The sequence below is a fragment of the Delphinus delphis genome, chromosome 4, assembly GCF_949987515.2.
Source record: "Delphinus delphis chromosome 4, mDelDel1.2, whole genome shotgun sequence".
Lineage (NCBI taxonomy): Eukaryota > Metazoa > Chordata > Mammalia > Artiodactyla > Delphinidae > Delphinus > Delphinus delphis.
Window position 1 is genome coordinate 58,664,851 of NC_082686.1, and position 20,760 is coordinate 58,685,610.

At 38.8% G+C, this 20,760-nt stretch overlaps 1 protein-coding gene across 3 annotated transcripts; it reads left to right on the forward strand.

Annotated features, from left to right (window-relative positions):
* Positions 1-1,111: 1,111 nt before the first annotated feature.
* CD200 (CD200 molecule) lies at positions 1,112-20,335 on the forward strand. Of its 3 annotated transcripts, XM_060009886.1 has the most exons (6): positions 1,115-1,224; positions 4,951-5,032; positions 8,211-8,531; positions 10,873-11,145; positions 13,217-13,324; positions 18,946-20,335. In XM_060009886.1, the coding sequence occupies exons 1-6, from the start codon at positions 1,213-1,215 to the stop codon at positions 18,951-18,953; spliced, it is 804 nt and encodes a 267-aa protein (XP_059865869.1). In that variant the 5' UTR covers positions 1,115-1,212; the 3' UTR covers positions 18,954-20,335. The 3 variants fall into 3 exon arrangements, with proteins under 3 accessions (XP_059865870.1, XP_059865869.1, XP_059865871.1); XM_060009887.1 differs by lacking the exon at positions 4,951-5,032 and having other exon boundaries at positions 1,112-1,224; positions 18,946-20,331; XM_060009888.1 differs by lacking the exons at positions 1,115-1,224; positions 4,951-5,032 and adding an exon at positions 8,019-8,069 and having other exon boundaries at positions 18,946-20,331.
* Positions 20,336-20,760: the final 425 nt, after the last annotated feature.

A 20,760-nucleotide genomic window follows, 5' to 3' on the forward strand; every position in this document is an offset into this window, starting at 1 on the left:
CAACGAAGGGTAGACCCCGCTCACGGCAACTAGAGAAATCCTGCGTGCAGCAATGAAGACACAATGCAGCTAAAAATAAAAATAAAAATAATTAATTAAATAAATAAAACACAGCTGTTTAAAAAAATAAAGTCACTTTGATTCTCTTTCTTGGTGTCTCTACTTGTCATTTTTGAAGCTTTAAGAATTTTCTTCCAATTTCCTTAATTTGATCTTAATTCCACTATGTCTATAAGTTGGCTTTCTTTTGTTTCCTGTTTGCCACTCCATGAATATTTTAGTCCTTTCAGTGTGTTTGTGTTTTTCTGAAAATCAGTCATTATTTTCGTTACCGCCCTGGAATTTACAGCCCCATGGATCCTTAGGTAAAAGCTCTGTCCCAGCACCTTGTCATAGGGGTGGTGTTAGGAAAACAGAAAAGGCTTTAGGAATTGAACACTTCATTGATTTGTTTGTCTTTCTTTGTTTGTTTAAGAGCCAAGAACCCTGGAACTTGTAAAAAATAAAAAAATAAAATGAGAAGAATCCTCATCATCAGTACAAATGAAAGAAAACTCCACACATAGAGGAAAAAACCCAGTCACATCATGAGGGGAGAGATCATTACAGCATTGATAGCTTCAATATATAATTTGGTTCTGGATAAAAATAAATATCCATTTGTTTTGTAAAGTGTCTACTGTTTAAATTCAGCTTCAAAATATTTGGATTTTCCGAGGTGGTAATTGTGGAAACTGTGTAACGTTTCTCAAAAATCATTTCGCACTTGCCAGCTGCACAGTGTAGATTGCCATTCCTCCAAGCGCCAACGCAGGGAACAATTCATGTCTTCCCACCTCTCCCTGTTTCCTTTCTGTCTGTACAATGAAAATGGAAACGGTGTATATTTTTTCAAACATTTTCTGTTTCCCCAGTTGCCACCTCTGAAAACTGCGAATCGTTTTGAAGATAGGAAAAGAGGAGTACTATTTATTTTATTTTATCCCCTACAAGTAAACTGGAAAAAACTGGCCTTCACGCCTCTGCTTGGGGGGCGGGGCGGGGGTGGGGAGGAGGGGTATTTGTGTCGGAGGAGGAGTGAGGCAGCTCTCCTCAGGCGCTGGCGGGGCGCATCCTTGCTCCACAGAACTGAAGGAGCTCAGTCTGGTCCGGTGTGAGATCCCTCCGGGCTTCCCAGCTGAAGCCAAACACCCCGCGCGGCCAGGAGCGAGGATGGAGTGGCTGGTGAGCCGGGCCAGGCGTGGGAAAGGGGGCGCAGGATGGGCGACATCGCTCCGGCGGCCCTGGGGCGGTGGCGGGCTGAGAGCGCCGGGCTGCGGCTTTCCCCAGTCTGGTTCGGAGGTGGGATTTCTGCTAGCGCTTTCCCCTCAGCTCTTAACCTTGCTGAGAAGCGGATTTTGCCTTCCAAAGGGTGGTTTACAGGCCGTTCCTGGCGTTCTGGTACTCCGTCCCAGTGCGCTGGAAAAAGGATGCTGCCAGGCGCAGGCTCCGGAGACGCTTCTCCGAAGATCCTTGACATCCTCAGACAGGAACTGGGCTGGGAGGCGGGCGCTGGCGGCGGGGATAGAGGGTGCTGTATTGGCTCCGTTTGGGCCCTGAAACCTGGGGTGGGGTTGCAGAATTTCAGGCTCAGGCTGTCCAGGAGAGCTGGCGCCCTCTGTGATGCTCCAGCCTCTTTCTGCATCCTCTGGGTCTTTGCCTTGGGAAGCCATAAAGGATTGGATAAATCAGGGTTAAAACCCTGAGTATCCACGAGAGACAGACATTTTGTTTATTCAGGACCTGTGTATATGACAAAATGAAGGAAGGAGAGGATTTTCATTTACATTGGTAATTGATAAAAATAATAAAAATTAAAATCTAAATACAAGTAATGCCTGGAGGTAGGTTTTTTTTTTTTTTTTGTATATAGTTTATTGGCAGGATCACACAGCCAGTTATTTCACTGTTTTCCTTAATAAAGGAGAATGGTGGCCTTAGAGCTAGTGTTTACTGAGTGCCAGGTGCTCTTAATCTTCACCACTATCCTTCAAAGGAGGAGTTATTATCCAATTTTACAAATAGAGAAACAGGCAGAGAGGTTAAGCTTTCCATGTGACTGTATGTGGCAGGATCAGGATTTGGACCTAGAAATTTTCAGGGAAGAGGTATGTATAGGGGCAAAGTAGATGGGCAGCTGTCAGGTAAGACCCAGGCCTCTGAACCCTGGCCCTCTTGACAAAGGTTATAAATGGACTTCTCTATTTCCATTATTGTGTGTTCTGATTAATGAATTTTTTTAAGTTACCTAATATATATTGGCTTTTACCATACCTTAGGCACTGTATTAAGTACTTTAAATGCTTAATTAATTCTCATAGTAACCCAAAGAGATAACAGCAACATTGATTTAGTGCGTATTTGTATCAGTCACTGTTCTAGGAGCTTTACATATACTATCTCATTTAGTCTTTTTAACAGAGAGAAGGTTGGTACTATTATTTTTTTCTGCATTTCAGAGAGGTAAAATGATTTGTCCTAGCTTACACATCTAATATTGGTGCTAGCCTGAACTCAAGTCAGCCAGAGGAAATGTGTATATAATTAATAGCAAAGCTTTCTTTCTAATTCCCTTTGCCTCAATCACTGTGCTTCTGTTTCTTAAACATTGCTGGCCCCCAGTTCGTACATCTTGTGTTTTGGTGTGTGTCTGCTTTCTCTCTTATCCTAAAAGACAGATTTTTACTCGGAAAGCCAAACTATTTGCATTCCTCATCGCAGCCTTTGCTAGAGCCTGGATTTCCATGTGGCATGATGGTGTGGAATTCGAATGCCAAAGAAAACTTTTTAGTTTCAGAAGCCAAAGTTTTTTTTTTTTTTAACATCTTAATTGGAGTGTAATTGCTTTACAATGTTGTGTTAGTTTCTGCTTTATAACAAAGTGAATCAGCTATACATATACACATATCCCCATATCTCTTCCTTCTTGCGTCTCCCTCCCTCCCACCCTCCCTATCCCACCCCTCTAGGTGGTCACAAAGCACTGAGCTGATCTCCCTGTGCTATGCGGCTGCTTCCCACTAGCTATCTATTTTACATTTGGTAGTGTATATATGTCCATGCCACTCTCTCACTTTGTCCCAGCTTACCCTTCCCCCTCCCCATATCCTCAGTCCATTCTCTAGTAGGTCTGTGTCTTTATTCCCATCTTGCCCCTAGGTTCTTCATGACCATTTTTTTTTTTTTTAGATTCCATATATATGTGTTAGCATACGGTATTTGTTTTTCTCTTTCTGACTTACTTCACTCTGTATGACAGACTCTAGGTCCATCCACCTCACTACAAATAACTCAGTTTCATTTCTTTTTATGGCTGAGTAATATTCCATTGTATATCTTCTTTATCCATTCACATCTTCTTTATCCATTCATCTGTTGATGGACACTCAGAAGCCAAAGTTTTGAAATAGCAAAAGCCTAAGCATTTGAGTTTTAAAAGCCTAAATGCTGAAAGGCCAAGGACAGGCCTTCATCCCAGAAAAAGTTGATGGGAAGAATACAAGGTGATGGAGGAAGCAGCTTCTTTAACCCTAGGCTGGGAGAGCAAAGAGGGACTGACTAGTGTCGGTTTGTGTCCTGAAAAGGATGCTCTGTGCCTGGCCCCTGGGAGTAGGGAGTCCAAGAGGGTGGTGAATAGAACTTACAGGTAGGTGTTGAAATCAAAGAACAGAAAACACCTGTGCCTTGCTTTCTTGTGGGGAACTGTGGGAAGAGGCAAGCCTGCCCATCATGACGAGGGAACTGTAAAACAGAGAGGGACAGATACATGGGAGTCTAGTCAGAGAGCCTTGCAGAATTCTCCTTTGTTCAGCACAGAAGAATCCAGGAGCACAGAATCTGGAGAATCGGGAAACATGAGAGAACATCCTGTAAGCACAAGATTTAATTGCACAAACCGATGATCAGGATGACTTGAGGGGAACATAGTGCCAGCATGGATAGATGGTTGTAACCAAGGGTTAATGGTCCTGTCCCACGGCTTGGCATTCCCAGGACTGTGGATGCAGTGCCAGAGCTTGGGACAATTGTGAAGTGTTGGTGGGCTAAACTGACAGAGATTATGTGATATTGACTGAAATTAAGTCTCTACCTCTAGTTGGAATGGCAACATGAAATAAAGTTCAAGTTAAAGAAAAATACAGAGAAACCTATATTTCTTACATACTTCAATTATAGAAAAATATAGAATATAGGAAAAAATATAGGGAAAATTTACATTCCTTGCTTATACCCCCTTACGGTGAACACACTAATGTAGACCAAAGCCAGCCATGGGGCTGCTGCAGAGTAAAGTTATTCTGTCTCCATTCCGCTTTCTCATTTTATAGCAAAATTATACCCAGAATAATAGTCCCTTAAATACCACCACGATTTGTAAAAAGGCCAAGGATTTCTGCCAGACACATGAACATAAAGCAATGAAGAAAAAATAAAGCCATTACTGGTTTTGAAAAGGTAAAATTTACATAAACTGTGCAAAATTTGCAGAAAAATCTACCTCAGCAGTCACATATGCTGCCAAGTGGTTACAACCTGAGTTACATTTTTAATATAAACAGATGTGGATTATCTGGGGAGAGAATGTTCTTCAGCATTTGCCGTCTCTATGTTTTCTGAGTATACTTATGGCAGTTGGTTTTCCCAGCAGTGGTGGCTTTGGAAGCAAGGCCTCAAATTGCTTATTGATGGCCATAATGAAGGAACCACACTGCTGCTTTTCCCTTCCCATATCCTGAGCACCCTCTGTTATTTCTTCCATTTATAGTCTCTGGTTCTGCTTCCACAAAACCAAAGGTTTCCGGTGGTTAAAACTTTAGCTGCAGCATTTCCTGAAACAGCGATTAGATTGAAGCTTCCTTAGCTTTGTCCACATCCAAATGCCCACTTCTGTACTTTGCTTTCTGTCTTCAGGTGTTGAGGAGGCTCTTCTGTCATCTGTCTACCTTCCAACTGATTTGGTTCTTGGCTGCCATGATGTTTTGCAGGGCACAAGGTAAAGATACTCAATTCCCCTGCGTGGAATCCAGGAAACACAGTTTTTGGAGTGGAAACGTTTGGCCACTCTTGTTTGTGCTGTGTTAGTTCATCTGTCTGCATGAATTATTTAAGTGTGTAATTCGTTCGGAGGACTGGTTCTTTCTGCTTTCCACATTTTTTCCAATGTTTTCAAAGAATTTAATATTAAGAAACTTTTCCTAGATAAAACCAGACATGAAAAAATTCTTCCTAAATTAAGATATCATTTTTCACCTATCAAATTGAATAATGTTTAAAATAATAATTCCCTATGTTTGTAAAGATATGGGAATGCCTAAGGGAGTGTGAATGAATATGGCCTTTTGGGAAGGTAGTCTGGTAATAAGCCTTAAATTTGGGTGTGTCCCTCTCACAGAAAAATACTAAAAATAATGAAATATGGAAGTTACATAGGTTCACATAGTCTATCATATAAAACATACACCTATGCTCTCCACTCATCTGCTGAATTTCCTACTTGTGCCAGTCCCTTCTCCTCGGTTCCATAGGAGAACACACCTCACTTTGCTGCTGGCCTTTTATCACCTTCTGCGTGATGTTGTACTACATCAGCCTTCACAGGGGTAGGAAAGGGAAGTTTCATACCATGTACAACATAGGATTTACCAACCCTAAATGGAGTTTCATATATGCAGCGAAGAGTTATAAACCTTCCACTAAATTATTAGTCAGAGAGAAAAGTTACCCAAGAAGTTAAAACTCTAGTTTTGATCCCTTTTCTACTCTCTATTCTAAAAGCAGCAATTTCTTCAGATCTCTGCTCTGCAAAATCCCAACAAACCTTTTGGAAACCCCAGTCCTAACAACCGGTATTCCCCCCAGAACTTTTCACATCTACCAAGAGTACACCTCACTAAAATTGGAATTATGCAACACTTGTGGGTTCCAATTTGTATTTGTTGCTATGCCCGTCTTTTCATGCTTGATGTTGTTGAGTGGATATTGTTTGTTTGTTTATGCTGCCTTCTTTTTTTCTAATTACTCTAACAATTTATCTGTGTTATTAGTCTTAAAAAAAAATAACAGATTTGGTGTTTTAAGTCAAAATTTTGTGTACCATTTTATTAATTTGTGCCTTCAACTTTATTAATTCACTCCTTTTATCATTTCTTGGGTGGGGTGGGAATTTTGGATATCTGTGTGTATTCATTTTCTTCAGTCTTTCTTGTTTCCCAGTAAATTAAGTTAGGATTAAATATTTCCCTCTGAGAACTGCTTTGTAAATTTCTACAGATTTTAATATATGATATTCTTATTGTCATTCATAGTGATTTATAATTCTTGTTATGATTTCTGGTGTAATTAAGGAGTTAAAAGAAGCATGTAAATTTCTCATTTTATTGCATTATGGACAGAGTTCAAGGTCATTTTTTTGTACACTATTTCAAGTTCAATTTGAGGGTATGTTCCGTATGTTGTTTGAAAAGATTGTATGTTTTCTTTTGGGTAAAAGTTTACAAATACATGCTCATATGCACATACTACACATACATATATAATAAGTTATATATAAAAATTTGTTTTTCAAATGTTCTATATCCTTATATTTGATTTTATTGCTTTACTTACTTTTTTTAACATCTTTATTGGAGTATAATTGCTTTACAATGGTGTGTTAGTTTCTGCTATATAACAAAGTGAATCAGTTATACATATACATATGTTCCCATATCTCTTCCCTCTTGCGTCTCCCTCCCTCCCACCCTCCCTATCCCACCCCTCTAGGTGGTCACAAAGCACCGAGCTGATCTCCCTGTGCTATGCGGCTTACTTATTTTTTTAATATGTGGAAGTGAAAATTCCAAGAGAACAATGAAAAACTCTCTCATTATGATTATGGATTTATGGATTTTTCTTTGTAGTTCTATTAGGTTTTCATGTATTTCAGAGTTATGTTGTTAGGTGCATGAAGATTCATGATTAGTATGTCTTATTTTAGATTCCTCCTTTTATCATTTTGAAAAATATATTTTTGTTCCTTACAGTGTTTTTGTCTTCTATTCTCCCCTTTCTCTCCTTTTAAAATGCTTACTGGACTCATGCTGAAACATTCTAGTCTTTGAATTTTTCTTTAATCCTTTCTATATCTTTATCCCTTTGTGTTACATTCTGGAAAAATTCTATGACCTGGTCTTCCTACTTACTAATTTACTCTTCAGTGATATTCATTCTGCTAAGTCTGTTAAGAGTTTACATTTCTCATTTTCTGCATCTATAGTTTCTACTATTTACAGTGCTGGTTCCTTTTCACTCTTAAGATATCACATTTATTCACATCAAAATTTATTTATGATAATAAATAAATAAATTTATTTATGATAACAATTAAATTTATTTATGATATTTTTATTCATTTGGTGAGTTATTGGGTTTGTAGAGTTTATTATTCCTCTATCATTGTGTTAACTTTCTCAAATGTTTGGCTATTTGTTTTATTGAGATCTCCCATTGAGTCATCTATCATATCAATATGACTAGGCAGCATTGGAGGGGGAAGAAATTATTGCCATACCTTATGTTCTGCACTGCATACAGTAAAAATAGGGGAATGTGTAGATTGTCATTTGGTGGTCAAATCTCTCTGGTACTATCAGCCTCCTGGAGCACTGTCCTGTATATCTCTCTATCTTGTGTTCCTATACTCACCACTGCTTCCTGAAGGCAGACATCACTACTGCTGCTCCTTCCTTTGCAGGTATGTGTGTGGAATGTCCAGAGCTGCTATACCTTCTTCACTTAAACTAATCACTCTGCCTATTGTCCGTTGGCCCTTTCTTATTCCTGTTACTGCTCCAGGCATAAACTCACTTGGTGATGCTTCTATCCTATTTGGCACTTTCCATCTTCAACCTCACTTCACCTAATTTCCAGCCTACAGGGATTCTTCATGTAATTTCTGGTCACTGGGATTTTGCTTTCTTATTTTTCTCCTCTGCTACTCGTAAAGACTGAGCAAATATTTGAACTTATATTTCTCTAGCAACATCAGGAAGGTAGGTAAACGTTTTCTTTTTTTTGCATTTTTCTGTATCTTTTCTAAATTTGACTTTGAACGTGCATTGTTTTTAATCAAAAAAATGTATATTTGTGTATGTATTAAAATTTAAATGTTTTTTATGATTCCATGATGAAAGTGGAGACCCAAGATGTAAGAGAGTTGCTGAACACACCTGCTTCTTTAAGATGCTCTCTGCAAAATCCCCAGGAAGTTTTGATTGTGACATGGCAAAAAATCAAGGCTGTAAGCCCAGAAAACATGATCACCTTTAGCCAGAACCATGGGGTTGTAGTCCAGCCTGCCTATAAGGACAAGATAAACATCACCCAGCTGGGACTCATGAACTCAACCATTACCTTCTGGAATACCACCTTGGAAGATGAAGGGTGTTACAAGTGCCTCTTCAATACCTTTGGTTCTGGGAAGATCTCAGGAATAGCCTGCCTCACTCTCTTTGGTGAGAGTCTCTGAGAATACATTGTCTCTGGCTTGAAATGTTATTTTGCAGAATGTTTGGAATGTAGTGGTAGTGCCTAGTTTTTCAGGATCCTAACCCCAGAATGGCTCATGAGAGGACACTTGGCCTTTCATGTCTAGTGTAACTGTGGTTACTGTTATTTGGAGAGTTCAAAGGACTATGTTGAATCTCTGCCTGGAGTTGTCTTTGCCCTGACAAATACTGTTGTCAACAAGAGTAAATTAAGGACCATAGTGAGGATAAGTTCTCTATAAGCACTGATGTGGTTCAGACCTGGCTTTGCAATTAGCAGTCATGTGACCCTAGAAGAATCCTGTCCACTCTGTACCAGAGTTTATTTATCTGCACCAGAAGTGTGAAGTAGATCATTTCTAGGGTCTCTAACAGCTTTAGTATTTTTGGATCTAAGGACAAAGCCAGCTTGGGCTAAGCTGGAGCCAGTTATAGGGGTCCCTCTCATTTTGTTTCAGTTTAGCTGTATCAGGATTGATAAGGAGACATGCATCAGAGGCTCTTCATTCCTGATGCCTACTAGGGATTTAACTGAATAATAAGCGTTCTTTTAAAATCCAAGAGGCTTAGTTTGATAAAATTCCTTTCTTCTTAACTGATGCTTAGCTGAGATCAAGAATTCAGAATTAGGAATATGGGGTAACTTTGGAGGATGGCACACTTGGTGGTAGTTTTAGAAGGGAAACGACAAACTTAGACGGGGTTATTAGGAATGTTAAAATGAGAGTTCGTGCACACCAAGAATATTGGACATGGGATAAGAAGAGGCTCAATAAATAAGAATGCAAGGGAGGTAAGACAACACCAAATACAAGTTTCTTTCACTTATTTTGCCTGTAATGAGTCCTCTCTGCAGGATCTTGCATCAGGCTTTCTTCTTGATTTCTATTTCTTTCATTCCTCTTTCTCCCTCTGTCTCCCTGTCTTTCTCTCTCTCTCCCCTCCTCCAATCCTTCCTTCCTCTTTCCTTTCCTTTTTTCCTCCCTTGCTCTTTTTTCTTCCCTCCCTCCCTCTCCTTTCCTTCCTTCCTTCTTTCCACCATTTTTCTTCCTTTTCCTTCTTGTGTCATATTTTTCTCATTTCTGTCTGTTTCCTTTTCTTTTTCTTTTTTGTTCATCTTTCTTTCTCCTACTCCCCCTTCTTTACTCATAATCTTTGTATTATTTTTTTGCCCGAAAAGCAGACTCTCCTGCATCTTCTAGCGAGTAATTCTGTAGTTCTTTTCCACACTGATCCTTTCCAGCCACAACTTATAGCTTTCATCTAAGTCATTCTTTGATACACCAGAGAACCCTGCTGCCAATCTGGCCACGTCAACCATACTCGTCTTCCTTTACCTTATGTCTCTTCCTCCAGGACTTATTGATGTTAGTAATCTGGGCACTCTGGACAGAGCCACCGTCCTATAGGCTCATTTTCTCCAGCCTACTGCCACCCACCCACTTCTTGAACTTCTGAGCACAGACAAGCTTTCATTTAGCATTGCCCTTTAATTATCTTGTGGGCTCCAAAGCCAACCACAGAAAGGCAAGCTTACATTTGCTCAGCAGAGATAAACTGTATATTCCAAAGAAAATGAACTCATTAATCAAGGGACTTTTGAAAGGGAACAGGGTACAGCTGACCTAAAAATAATGTCCTTTTTTCATAAGCTAGTTATATTCTGTTAACTCCATAAGGTGATCTCCACGGTCCTTACAACTGTCATTCTGTGATTTTCTGACTACTGACTATGAATTTCTAACTGACGTTTTGTATAGCTATTTCAAGCAGGGACTTGCCAGGTCTGCTCCATGCATCTTGTTCCCTGGCCCAGTTCCAAACAGAAAAAGGCTTTCTCTAAGCAGCAGCCCCCCTACGGGCTCTCTGTTCTGAAACTGCCCTCATGCTTCTGAGAAGTGCAGACTACTTGGGTGGAGGTGCCGATTGGTGGTCATTGTCAAACTATTTGAGAGGGGTACCCAGAAGAAGGCAGAGATCTTACATTGCCCATGGAAGAGAAAAGGATAATTAGGCTCTGCACTGTTTGGGGGAGAAGGTACCTTCTGTCCATCCAGCTAATTCTCCTAGAGGCAAACTACAGGGAGAATCGTACTTGTCACAGGGTTGTACTAGGCCAGCCTCCATCCTGCAATTCAGAGAATTAGACACAGAAAGAACCCGGAAGGCCGCAGTTTGGATTGGATGTGCTACCTTATCTTTCTAGCCTCCACTGTCTTTCTGTAAAGATCTTTTTCTCATCTCTCTGAGGAGAGTGTAGCACTCACACCATGCTTAACTGATGGCAGATCATTTTTTTTTGTCCCAGTACAGCCCACAGTATTCCTTCACTATAAACTATCTGAAGACCACCTAAATATCACTTGCTCTGCCAATGCTCGCCCAGCCCCTATGATCTCCTGGAAGGTCTCTGGGTCAGAGATTGAGAACAGTACTGAGATTCTCTCACACCCCAATGGGACAACGTCTGTCACCAGCATCCTCCAGATCAAAGACCCCAAGAGTCAGGTGGGGAAGGAGGTGATCTGCCAGGTACTGCACCTGGGGACTGTGACCGACTACAGGGAAACTGTGAACAAAGGTAAGAGAGAGAGGGCAAGATTTACCGTGGTCACATTTGTGGACACACACCTGCAAGGTGGTGAATGCTCTGCAGAGCCTCTTGGCCTTTAGCAAAGGAGCTGATAAGGGAGAGAATGGGATAAGTAGGGAAAGAAAAACAGAGTTGAGGAAGCCAATAAAGCCGATTTTACCTTGGCAAATGTGGTATGTTGCCCACATACTGAACGCTTTTGCTGAGATCCATCCATTGATTTATTCTTCCGTGGTACTAACTGAGCATTTGTTATGCCAGAAACGCAACAGTGAGGACTCAGTCCCTTCACACAGGGAGCTTCTAGTCTAGGAGGGAATGCAAAAGGAGCTGGGCAATTGTAAAACTTCATGATAAATCCTTCAATAAGAAAGCTATAGTAGGAGTTCGTGTTTTTCAGCATGAGCCACCTGTTCTTCTTTGGCCCTGCAATAAACCTTTCTCTACTTAAAAAAAAAAAAAAAGACAGCTGTGGTACACCATGGGAGGATTGAGAGAGGGGAAAAGGAGCATCAGCTCAATCTGGAGGGATTAGGATGTTTTCCTGGAAGAAGCCACATCCAGGATGAAACCTTTGCATAATCTACGCTGTGGGAAAGGGGCTTTTAGGAAGGGGGCCAATCTGAGATGTTTTCCTCACCCTCTTTTAAAATAAACTGCCTCCTGTTCAGGACCTCTTTTGCTCTCCTGCGTTTCTATCTAAACTGCTGTCTCTGGGCCTCATCAATACAAGAGGTAAAGATTATGGGAGAGAGAATAAAGAAAGCGGTGGTTTTAGAGACAGGACACTTTAGTGATGACTGCCACAGTTTTCTTTCTCTATGCAGTTTTGAAGCACTAACTCTGGATGAGGCACTCAGCAATAAGCCTCCTATAAAAAGATATTGCTGCTTTTTTTCTGGGCGCATTGTAAACAATAAAAGCTGGAAAAGTTTAGACCTCATTGGTATGGTGGCCTCTAGTGAACATATCCTGTAGTCATTTCTGGGGTCCTTGAAAAAGCAGACTAATCAAAAAGTAAGCGTTTAGGTAAATTTGCTCAAGAGGTTTGCAGTATTAGCTTTGGACATTTGTGAAGAGATCCTCAGATTCAGCCACGGTGAAGGGTAAATTTCCCTGAAAAACAAAAATCTGAAAAGGAACATGTCTTTCCAAGAGTGCCAAGATTGACATATCATTTAGAATGTTTACGCATCCTTTGTATAATGTTTGTTCATTCTGCGAACATTTACTAAAAATCGTTCATGCTTAAAGCATTATGTCGAGCACTAGAACTAGTGAAATTAGACAAATCTGAAGGTGCTCAGTTAAAGTATGATGTGACAAATTCCATGATAAAGGTATGGAGAAGATGCTGGAGACTCGCAAATCAGGGAGTGTTTCTTCTGCCTTTGTATTACACAGTGACACTGAGGGGCTGACATTCAGGCTAAGTTGCATCTATTGACTATTGGAAAGAGATTTAATAACAAAGGCATAGATTAGAAGCAACACAATAAAAACATTGAGATGAGTTATTCCTGGGGGTTGGAATCACGAGATTCATTATTCTTTTCCTTTATATTTCTCTGTATTTTTCAACAATTCCTCAATAAACATATTACTTAATGGACAGTATGGCAAAGAATATGTGCTTTGAAGGCAAACAGACCTCTGAGCAAGCCTTGTTCTACCACTTACTACACTGATTTTGGGCTTACGTAACTTCTCTGAGTCTCAGTTGTTTGTTTTTTTAATCTGTTAGATAATTATAATAAGACCTAACTCTTGGGCTATTTAGAGGATTAAATGAGGTAACACATTCAAAGCTCCTACAACTTAGTAACTACATAAAACATGTTAGTGATTATTATTATTTAAATGTTATTAAAATAATGTGAGGTCATGAATATAGACTTCAGTATATATATATATATATATATATATATATATTTAAGAATAATCTTCATCGAAAGCTCAACTCTAGTAAAAACTCATCACAACTGTCTCTTTTTCGCTTTTTGCCTCTACAGCTTCCACTTATGACTTGTTTTTCCTTTTCTCCCTTCAATATCCACAGGCTTTTGGTTTTCAGTTCCACTACTGTTAAGTATTGTTTCCTTGGTAATTCTTCTGGTCTTAATTTCAATCCTACTATACTGGAAACATCGTCGGAACCAAGACCGAGGTGAGTCCCCATGAGAAGTACAAAGAAGGAAAAAAATGATTGTTTAATGACAATTTGGGGGTAAAATAAAGATATAAGTAAAGGGGTGACAACCATGTGTTTGGTTTGGTGTTTCCAGAATACATAAATGTTGATGGTATTTTAAAACACTTCAGTGTCATTTTCTTGCAATTGGACATTAGTTTCTGCATTTCATTTGCCAAGATGGTTTAAAGGCCAATTATTTTATAAATTCAGAGTAAGGATTGATGAGAGGACATGTGGAAAATGTTTATTCAATCACTATGGAATCATCTAATGGCAAAAGCAGGGAAGTCTTGGCACCCAGGCTGTGTTCATTCTACCCAGGACAATCTCTTCTCTTTTTACAGCATTCCACAGGTCAGCTACCCCACTTAAGAGACTGTGAACTTGTCTGATATGATCACTAATTGAGTAGTGCTTTCTATGTTATACCCTCACTATGGCTCAGACACTCTAGGCAAACATACAGGTGATCCATACTTATAATAACTGCATCATGTCATTCTGCCCTTATACACTGTTAATTTCTCTCCAGCCCCTACAACAACTATCACAGTGCCTTATGTATACCAGGTGGTCAATAAATGTTCATTAAAAGATGAATGAGTGAATGAATGGAGGGGTAGATTTTCAAAGGGATTTGTTCAATTCCATTTTTTTTTAATTGCAAATTCAGTACCTCATAGATGCTGAGTCTTAAACACTGTGAGACAATATAAAACAAGAGATGGTATCAAACAAGAGGTGTCAGCCAGCTGGGAAGAATTAAATTTCTTTAGTTTCTGAAGACAGTGCATAATTTATGAAAGCTAATGCAAAGCTGCGGTTTATGTTGTATGTAATGGGAATTTCCCAAGGTGAAGGGGTGGTATGGGAGTTTTCTCCAGCTCACATGACTGACAGAGAGGAAAGAAAAAAATGTTGGCTTTGAGTGTTATTTTACATTTCTATTAAAAATCTCACTCAGGGCTTCCCTGGTGGCGCAGTGGTTGAGAGTCCACCTGCCGATGCAGGGGACACGGGTTCGTGCCCCGGTCCGGGAAGATCCCACATGCCGTGGAGCAGCTGGGCCCGTGAGCCATGGCCGCTGAGCCTGTGCGTCCGGAGCCTGTGCTCCACAACGGGAGAGGTCACAGCAGTGAGAGACCCGCGTACCACAAAAAAAAAAAAAAAAAAAAAAAAAAAATCTCACTCAAATGCTACCTTTTTTCCTTTTTATTTTATGTCTCATAGACGAATATCTTTCACCTTCTAAGTTTTTTGAACATTTAATTTTGCATAAGCCTTATATAAACACCTGATTAATTCTTGTGACTTTATAAGAAAAGCAACAAATCACCAGTGTCAATGACCCTTTTGCAAAAGTAGATAAAGGGATTTGTTCTGTATGGGACAGGAGATTGCAAATCAGATAATCTTATTGCACATAAACCTAAACCCATAGAACTCCTTAGCACTCTGCAAAATGTCAAAGGCAGAAGGCCGTTTGATTCCACTTTTTCCAAACATTTCACTTTTCCAGTTAGGAACTGAAGTTGACTTCCTTCCCTAAGGTCACACAGTTAGTTAACAGCAGGCCTAGGTTTAGAATCCTGGTCTCCTGACCTCTGCTGGAATGTTCTTTCAGTTATAGTTTCCTGACTTGAAAGGTGCTGTTGTTAGTTGCATTTATTTCTGTCTGTGCTTGCTGATATTACTGTGTTCTTCTGTAAAGTACAAGCAGAAAAGTATGAAGTGTTTAAATTCATTTTAAAAATCCCCTTGGACAAGAATCTTATAATACAACCTATTCAAGCCCAAGGTAAATTTCAGTAGAAAGGGGCATTTGCAAAATAATTGTCCTTTGTTCATTAAGTCTTGTATTTTCTGGGAAATATGTTTGTTCGATGCCTTATTCAGTTGCTGAAGTGAAGCGAGTCAGCTTAAGATTATTTGGTTCCATATACTTAAATAGCTAGTAAAATCAAATGTCAATTATGCTGGAGACAAACCCTCAAGGCTGAGGGAATACTGGTTTGTTAAGACCAAAACTTAAGTAGTACAAAAAGCTGGGAGAAAGGGAAGAAAATCATCAAAGATAGAGACATTTTTTATTTCTTCAAGTAACAAATTTTGATTGTCAATTTGTGATGAAAGTGAATAGTGCTACCACATTTGCTTTCCATCTTTCTTTTTTTTTAATTTTTATTTTATATTGGAGTATAGTTGACTTACAATGTTGTGTTAGTTTCAGGTGTGAAGCAAAGTGATTCAGTTATACATATACATATATCTATTTTTTTTCGAATTCTTTTCCCATTTAGGTTATTACAGAATATCTTTCTTTAACCTTACTTTGTGTTTTTTTGCTTTCTCTCTCTCTTTTACTTTCTATTATCTTCTGAAACATAAAACTTTTGGATGGGTGGGGAAACATGATCAGTCAAAAATGACACCAAGATTCTGGACCTGGTGACCTGAAAAAATGGTGATATGAACAGAAGTAGAAGTGGAGAGGGGGAACTGAGTGTGAGAGAGAGAGTGTGTGTGTGTGTGTGTGTGTGTGTGTGTGTGTGTGTTCAGAGTTTGTGGGGAGAGAAAGAGTAGAGATGAATTAGTTCTTGAGCTTATTGAATATGAGTAGACAAAGAGTCATCTCCTTGGACCTGCCCAATAGTAAGACAAATCTGGTAAGTAAGAAAAGTCTGTTAAGTAAAGTTCAACTCTTTGTTAGATAAATGACCAAAAAAAGTTTATTTTAGATTAAAATCACTAATTTGTTGCTCACAAAAACATAAACAAATTTATAGTTTGTGGACAGAGGGGTAATCTCTAATGACAGATGTTATTTTCATAGAGAAGTCAGGCTCCCTGCAGTTTTCCTGTGATTCTGTATAATGCCAGAGAGTGTGATGTTGGTTTTTTCAACTGTAAAGCTGTACTAGTGATGAGCTAGAGGTGACTTCTCTTTGCACCATTCCTAATGGAATCATCACAATTACTTCCCATGAGACTACAGCAATACAATAATAGGTTAATAGGTTTTCAAAGAACATCCTTTTTTTCTTTTATGAATCAGTACTTTATTACTAAATAGAAAATGGGAAGAAATTAAAATTTCCTAGGGAAATTTTCCATCATTTCGTGATAGTTCTTTCTGTTAAAGCCAGTTGTTGCCCCTTCCACACATACTACAGTGAAGTAAAATTTGAGGTTGAGGATAATCTTTTATTTCTCATTAGCCAACCCACCAATGATCACAAGCTTCTCAGAAACAACAACTTCACTTTGGGGCAGATCATCATAGATAATCACCTAATTTTTAGAAATCTTTATTTTGAGTAGCAGTCTTCTTGTGTTTGATTGGGTCAAGGCTGATTTGGAAACCAATAGAAGATTTAGACAATCATATAAAATGCATATTCCAAACCTCACTTTTCTTCAAGTATTTAACTATTTCAGGTAAAAGTGGGTTTTTTTAATCCCACATTATCTATATAATTGCCTTGATTTTTTTCAGTTCGCTTCACAATAATCTAACCTTATAAATAGGTTCTTTGCAATGCTAATAATGATAATGTTGGTAAACACTATATCTTGGGTGGAATCATGTCACTTTCTCCTATTAATTTTTTTTAACATCTTTTTTGGAGTATTATTGCTTTACAATGGTGTGTTATTTTCCACTGTATAATAAAGTGAATCAGCCATACATATACATATGTCCCCATATCTCTTCCCTCTTGCGTCTCCCTCCCACCCTCGCTATCCCACCCCTCTAGGTGGTCACAAAGCACCAAGCTGATCTCCCTGTGCTATGCGGCTGCTTCCCACTAGCTATCTATTTTACATTTGGTAGTGTATATATGTCCATGCCACTCTCTCACTTCGTCCCAGCTTACCCTTCCCCCTCCCCGTGTCCTCGAGTCCATTCTCTATGTCTGCGTCTTTATTCCTGTCCTGCCTCTAGGTTCTTCAGAACCTTTTTTTTTAGATTCCATATATATGTGTTAGCATACGGTATTTGTTTTTCTCTTTCTGATTTACTTCACATACAGATTGCCAACAAACACATGAAAGGATGCTCAACATCACTAATCGTTAGAGAAATGCAAATCAAAACTACAATGAGGTATCACCTCACACCAGTCAAAATGGCCATCATCAAAAAATCTACAAACAATAAATGCTGGAGAGGGTGTGGAGAAAAGGGAACCCTCTTGCACTGTTGGTGGGAATGTAAATTGATACAGCCACTATGGAGAACAGTATGGAGGTTCCTTAAAAAACTAAAAATAGAACTACCATACGACCCAGCAATCCCACTACTGGGCATATACCCTGAGAAAACCATAATTCAAAAAGAGTCATGTACCACAATGTTCATTGCAGCTCTATTTACAATAGCCAGGACATGGAAGCAACCTAAGTGTCCATCGACAGATGAATGGATAAAGAAGATGTGGCACATATATACAATGGAATATTACTCAGCCATAAAAAGAAATGAAATTGAGTTATTTGTAGTGCAGTGGATGGACTTTCTCCTATTTTAAGCTTAGTACTACATCAAATAACAGAGGTGCTCAGTAAATAATTTGTGTTGCAGAAATTGGTGATTAGTTGGAAAGATAATACAAAAGATATATGTTTCCAAAAAAAATGAGAATCCTTGCTTTGCTAAATAATTGTACTTACACTTTCCAGATGAAGGCTGGGTGAGTGGTAACCCTCACCTCTATCCCAGTGTCCTCCTAGTTCCAAGCAGAAGAAAGGGTGCTTTATATGAGAAAAGTGTGAAGCAATCTTTATTGAACCGACTAGGTTAGAATTGCTTGGAGGAATCTTGCATTCCAAGGCTACTTGTCTACAAAATTTCACCCTTGAATGGGTGCAAATGCCACCCATCATATCAAAATGTCATAACAAAATCCAATCACAAAGTAGGTGGCTAACAGACCCATAAGCCTGGGCATTCTTGCCTGAGCTGTTCTGTCTTTTACGGCTGAACAGATCACTGATACTGGAAATGTTGGCACAGTTAAAACATGCAGAACTTTGCAGTTTCTGGTAAAGAATTACTTCAGATTACATGGAGAGTGAGATGTGGAACCAAGATGATATCCGAGGTCTTTTACTTCACTGTTTACATGCCTTGTAGAGAGGCTCGCATGCTCCAAGTTTAAGTGCTAGAAAGCTAATAACCTTGAAAGGACCTCTATCTGTCTACTTTGTGACCATTCCCAACCCGATCTCCAGTAAGTGAGTATCCACAGGAAACAAAGCCCAAGGTTTTATAAATAAAATACATGTAGATCATTCGGAATTCTTGAACGTGTTCTTTTACTTGTAGTCTTAAGTGTATTACTGAGCAAGTACAGTCTTACTTAGGAATAGCAAACTATTATTTCCTAGAATTACTCATGTCCTTTTAAAGAGAGTCACAGTTGCCTCACATCATGTTGGGTCAGGAATGTCTACTTCCTTCTCTTGGCTGATGAAATATACACAGGAGAATTCTGTGTTTATTGATCCTTCTGTTATTTATCTTCTTAAAATCTATTAGAATAGAAATTATAAATGTTCAAAGTTAATATCATGATCTTTCTTTTACCCAGAGCCATAGAGGAGTCACACAGAACCCTGAAAGTTATTCCCTGGTCTACTTGAATCTGACTCAGGAGGCAAGCAGGAGAAAGAGGGTCATTCTTCAAGGAACCTAAAAGAGCAAAAGAAATTGGAGTCAAAGGCGTAAGAATTTCAAGACTTTCTACTGCCATCTAGGCTACCCAATGCTTCTGTGAGTTCCAAGAGGAAGTCATTTTACCTCTCAGGTCTGTTGTAGGACTTGATTTTGTAAAACAATGCCATGTTGTGCTGTTGAAAGGGTACTGGACTTAGAATCAGGAGCCACTGCTCAGAGACTGACTTTGACTCCGACTGGTGGCAACTCTATGTTAATCACTATCTCAATGAGCTTCCACGTTTGCATACAGAAAATTAAGGATTTGGACCAAATAATTTGCCATTCTGCTCCAAAAATGACTGTAATTCCAGGAAAAAAAAAAGGAATAAACAAAGAGAAAAGAAATGAAAAAGAGAGAGAAGAATACAGGAAGGTAGGGACCAAAGAACTTTTCTGAGACTACCTTTTGCCTTTCTGTGGCTATTCCACCTCTTCTTCCCTTCTTCTTTGGTCTGTTAAGTCTGTTTCCTCATCACTTGGTATCTAGTCCACCACCTGCTTACTGTTTTGCTAATAACTGGTCTTTCTAGAACCCTCAGTTTCACTGCTATTCTTCATGTACTTCTGTGGTATTAACCACAGTGGAAGCGGAACTGAATTTATTGTGAAGTAACGTTGGCAACCTTAACTTTACTTATCTGTTTTTATAGCAGACTAAATATTATTAGTCTCAGCAGCTCATATTTTTAAAAAGGCATGCATTTCTCATCCATTTGTTTCATAATATAACCCAGCCCTATTTTAGTCATTCTAAATTCAGCCTAGTATAATGAAGACATATTTAGAAAATACGGCATTTAGAAAGTTCCCTGAATAGCAGTCAGCTAATTCAAATGCTTTGTCTCTCCCAGCTTCTTTTCTCATGAGTTAACTTCTCACAATAGCAGAGGAAGCATGTATGGGTGTACAAATCCCTTTGTTGTAAACATATGGTTCTAACTAGTGGAACAATTTTGAACTCTTAAATAATCATACGACCAAGTTGGTGACTTTTTCAGTATCTTTTGCCTTCTTGTCTCTATCCAGTGACCTAGGAACTAAAAACTAAAACTTAAGTTGTTTTCACTGTTGAATTGAATATTTATATATTTAGTAAGGTTTTCGTATGTTATTTAATTCTGTATTATTTCGTATATTTGTATTAATATACTGAATAATTAAAAGTGTCAACTCTAAATATTTGGTTCATGATATTCTCGTAGGGAATGTGGAAAATGTGGGCATTAATGATAATCTGTATATTTTTGCTCTGTGTGTGAAATCCTCCCATCTCTTACCCCCTAAAAGATGCTGTTGGCATTTATGATTTGTCACAACGTCACAGATCAGATGTTCTTGATCTGACCAGTGAAAGCTGCTTCATGTTGGTGCCTGTGTCCTTTTGATATGACCCGGTCAATTTTGGAGTACTTCCTTATATGTGCTGTTTTGATTTTGCTTTTTTGTTTGTTTGTTTGGGGATTTTTTAAAATTTAATTTAATTTATTTATTTTTATACAGCAGGCTCTTATTAGTTATCTATTTTATACATATTAGTATATAGATGTCAATCTGATTTTGCTTTTAGATACCAACGTTTGCAAATGGATTAGCTCACACAGTTTTGAATTTAGTAGGAATTATCATCCTGCTTCTGGTTTTGCTGCTTTTTCTGGTATCTCAGCTGCCAGATCAGACAGGGTAAATT

Excerpts from the sequence above, each read along its gene's own strand:
- CD200 (XM_060009886.1), top strand. Across the intron at positions 5,033-8,210 it reads GATGTTTTGCAGGGCACAAG|TGGAGACCCAAGATGTAAGA; the intron begins GTAAAGATACTC and ends CCATGATGAAAG. Across the intron at positions 8,532-10,872 it reads AGCCTGCCTCACTCTCTTTG|TACAGCCCACAGTATTCCTT; the intron begins GTGAGAGTCTCT and ends TTTTTGTCCCAG.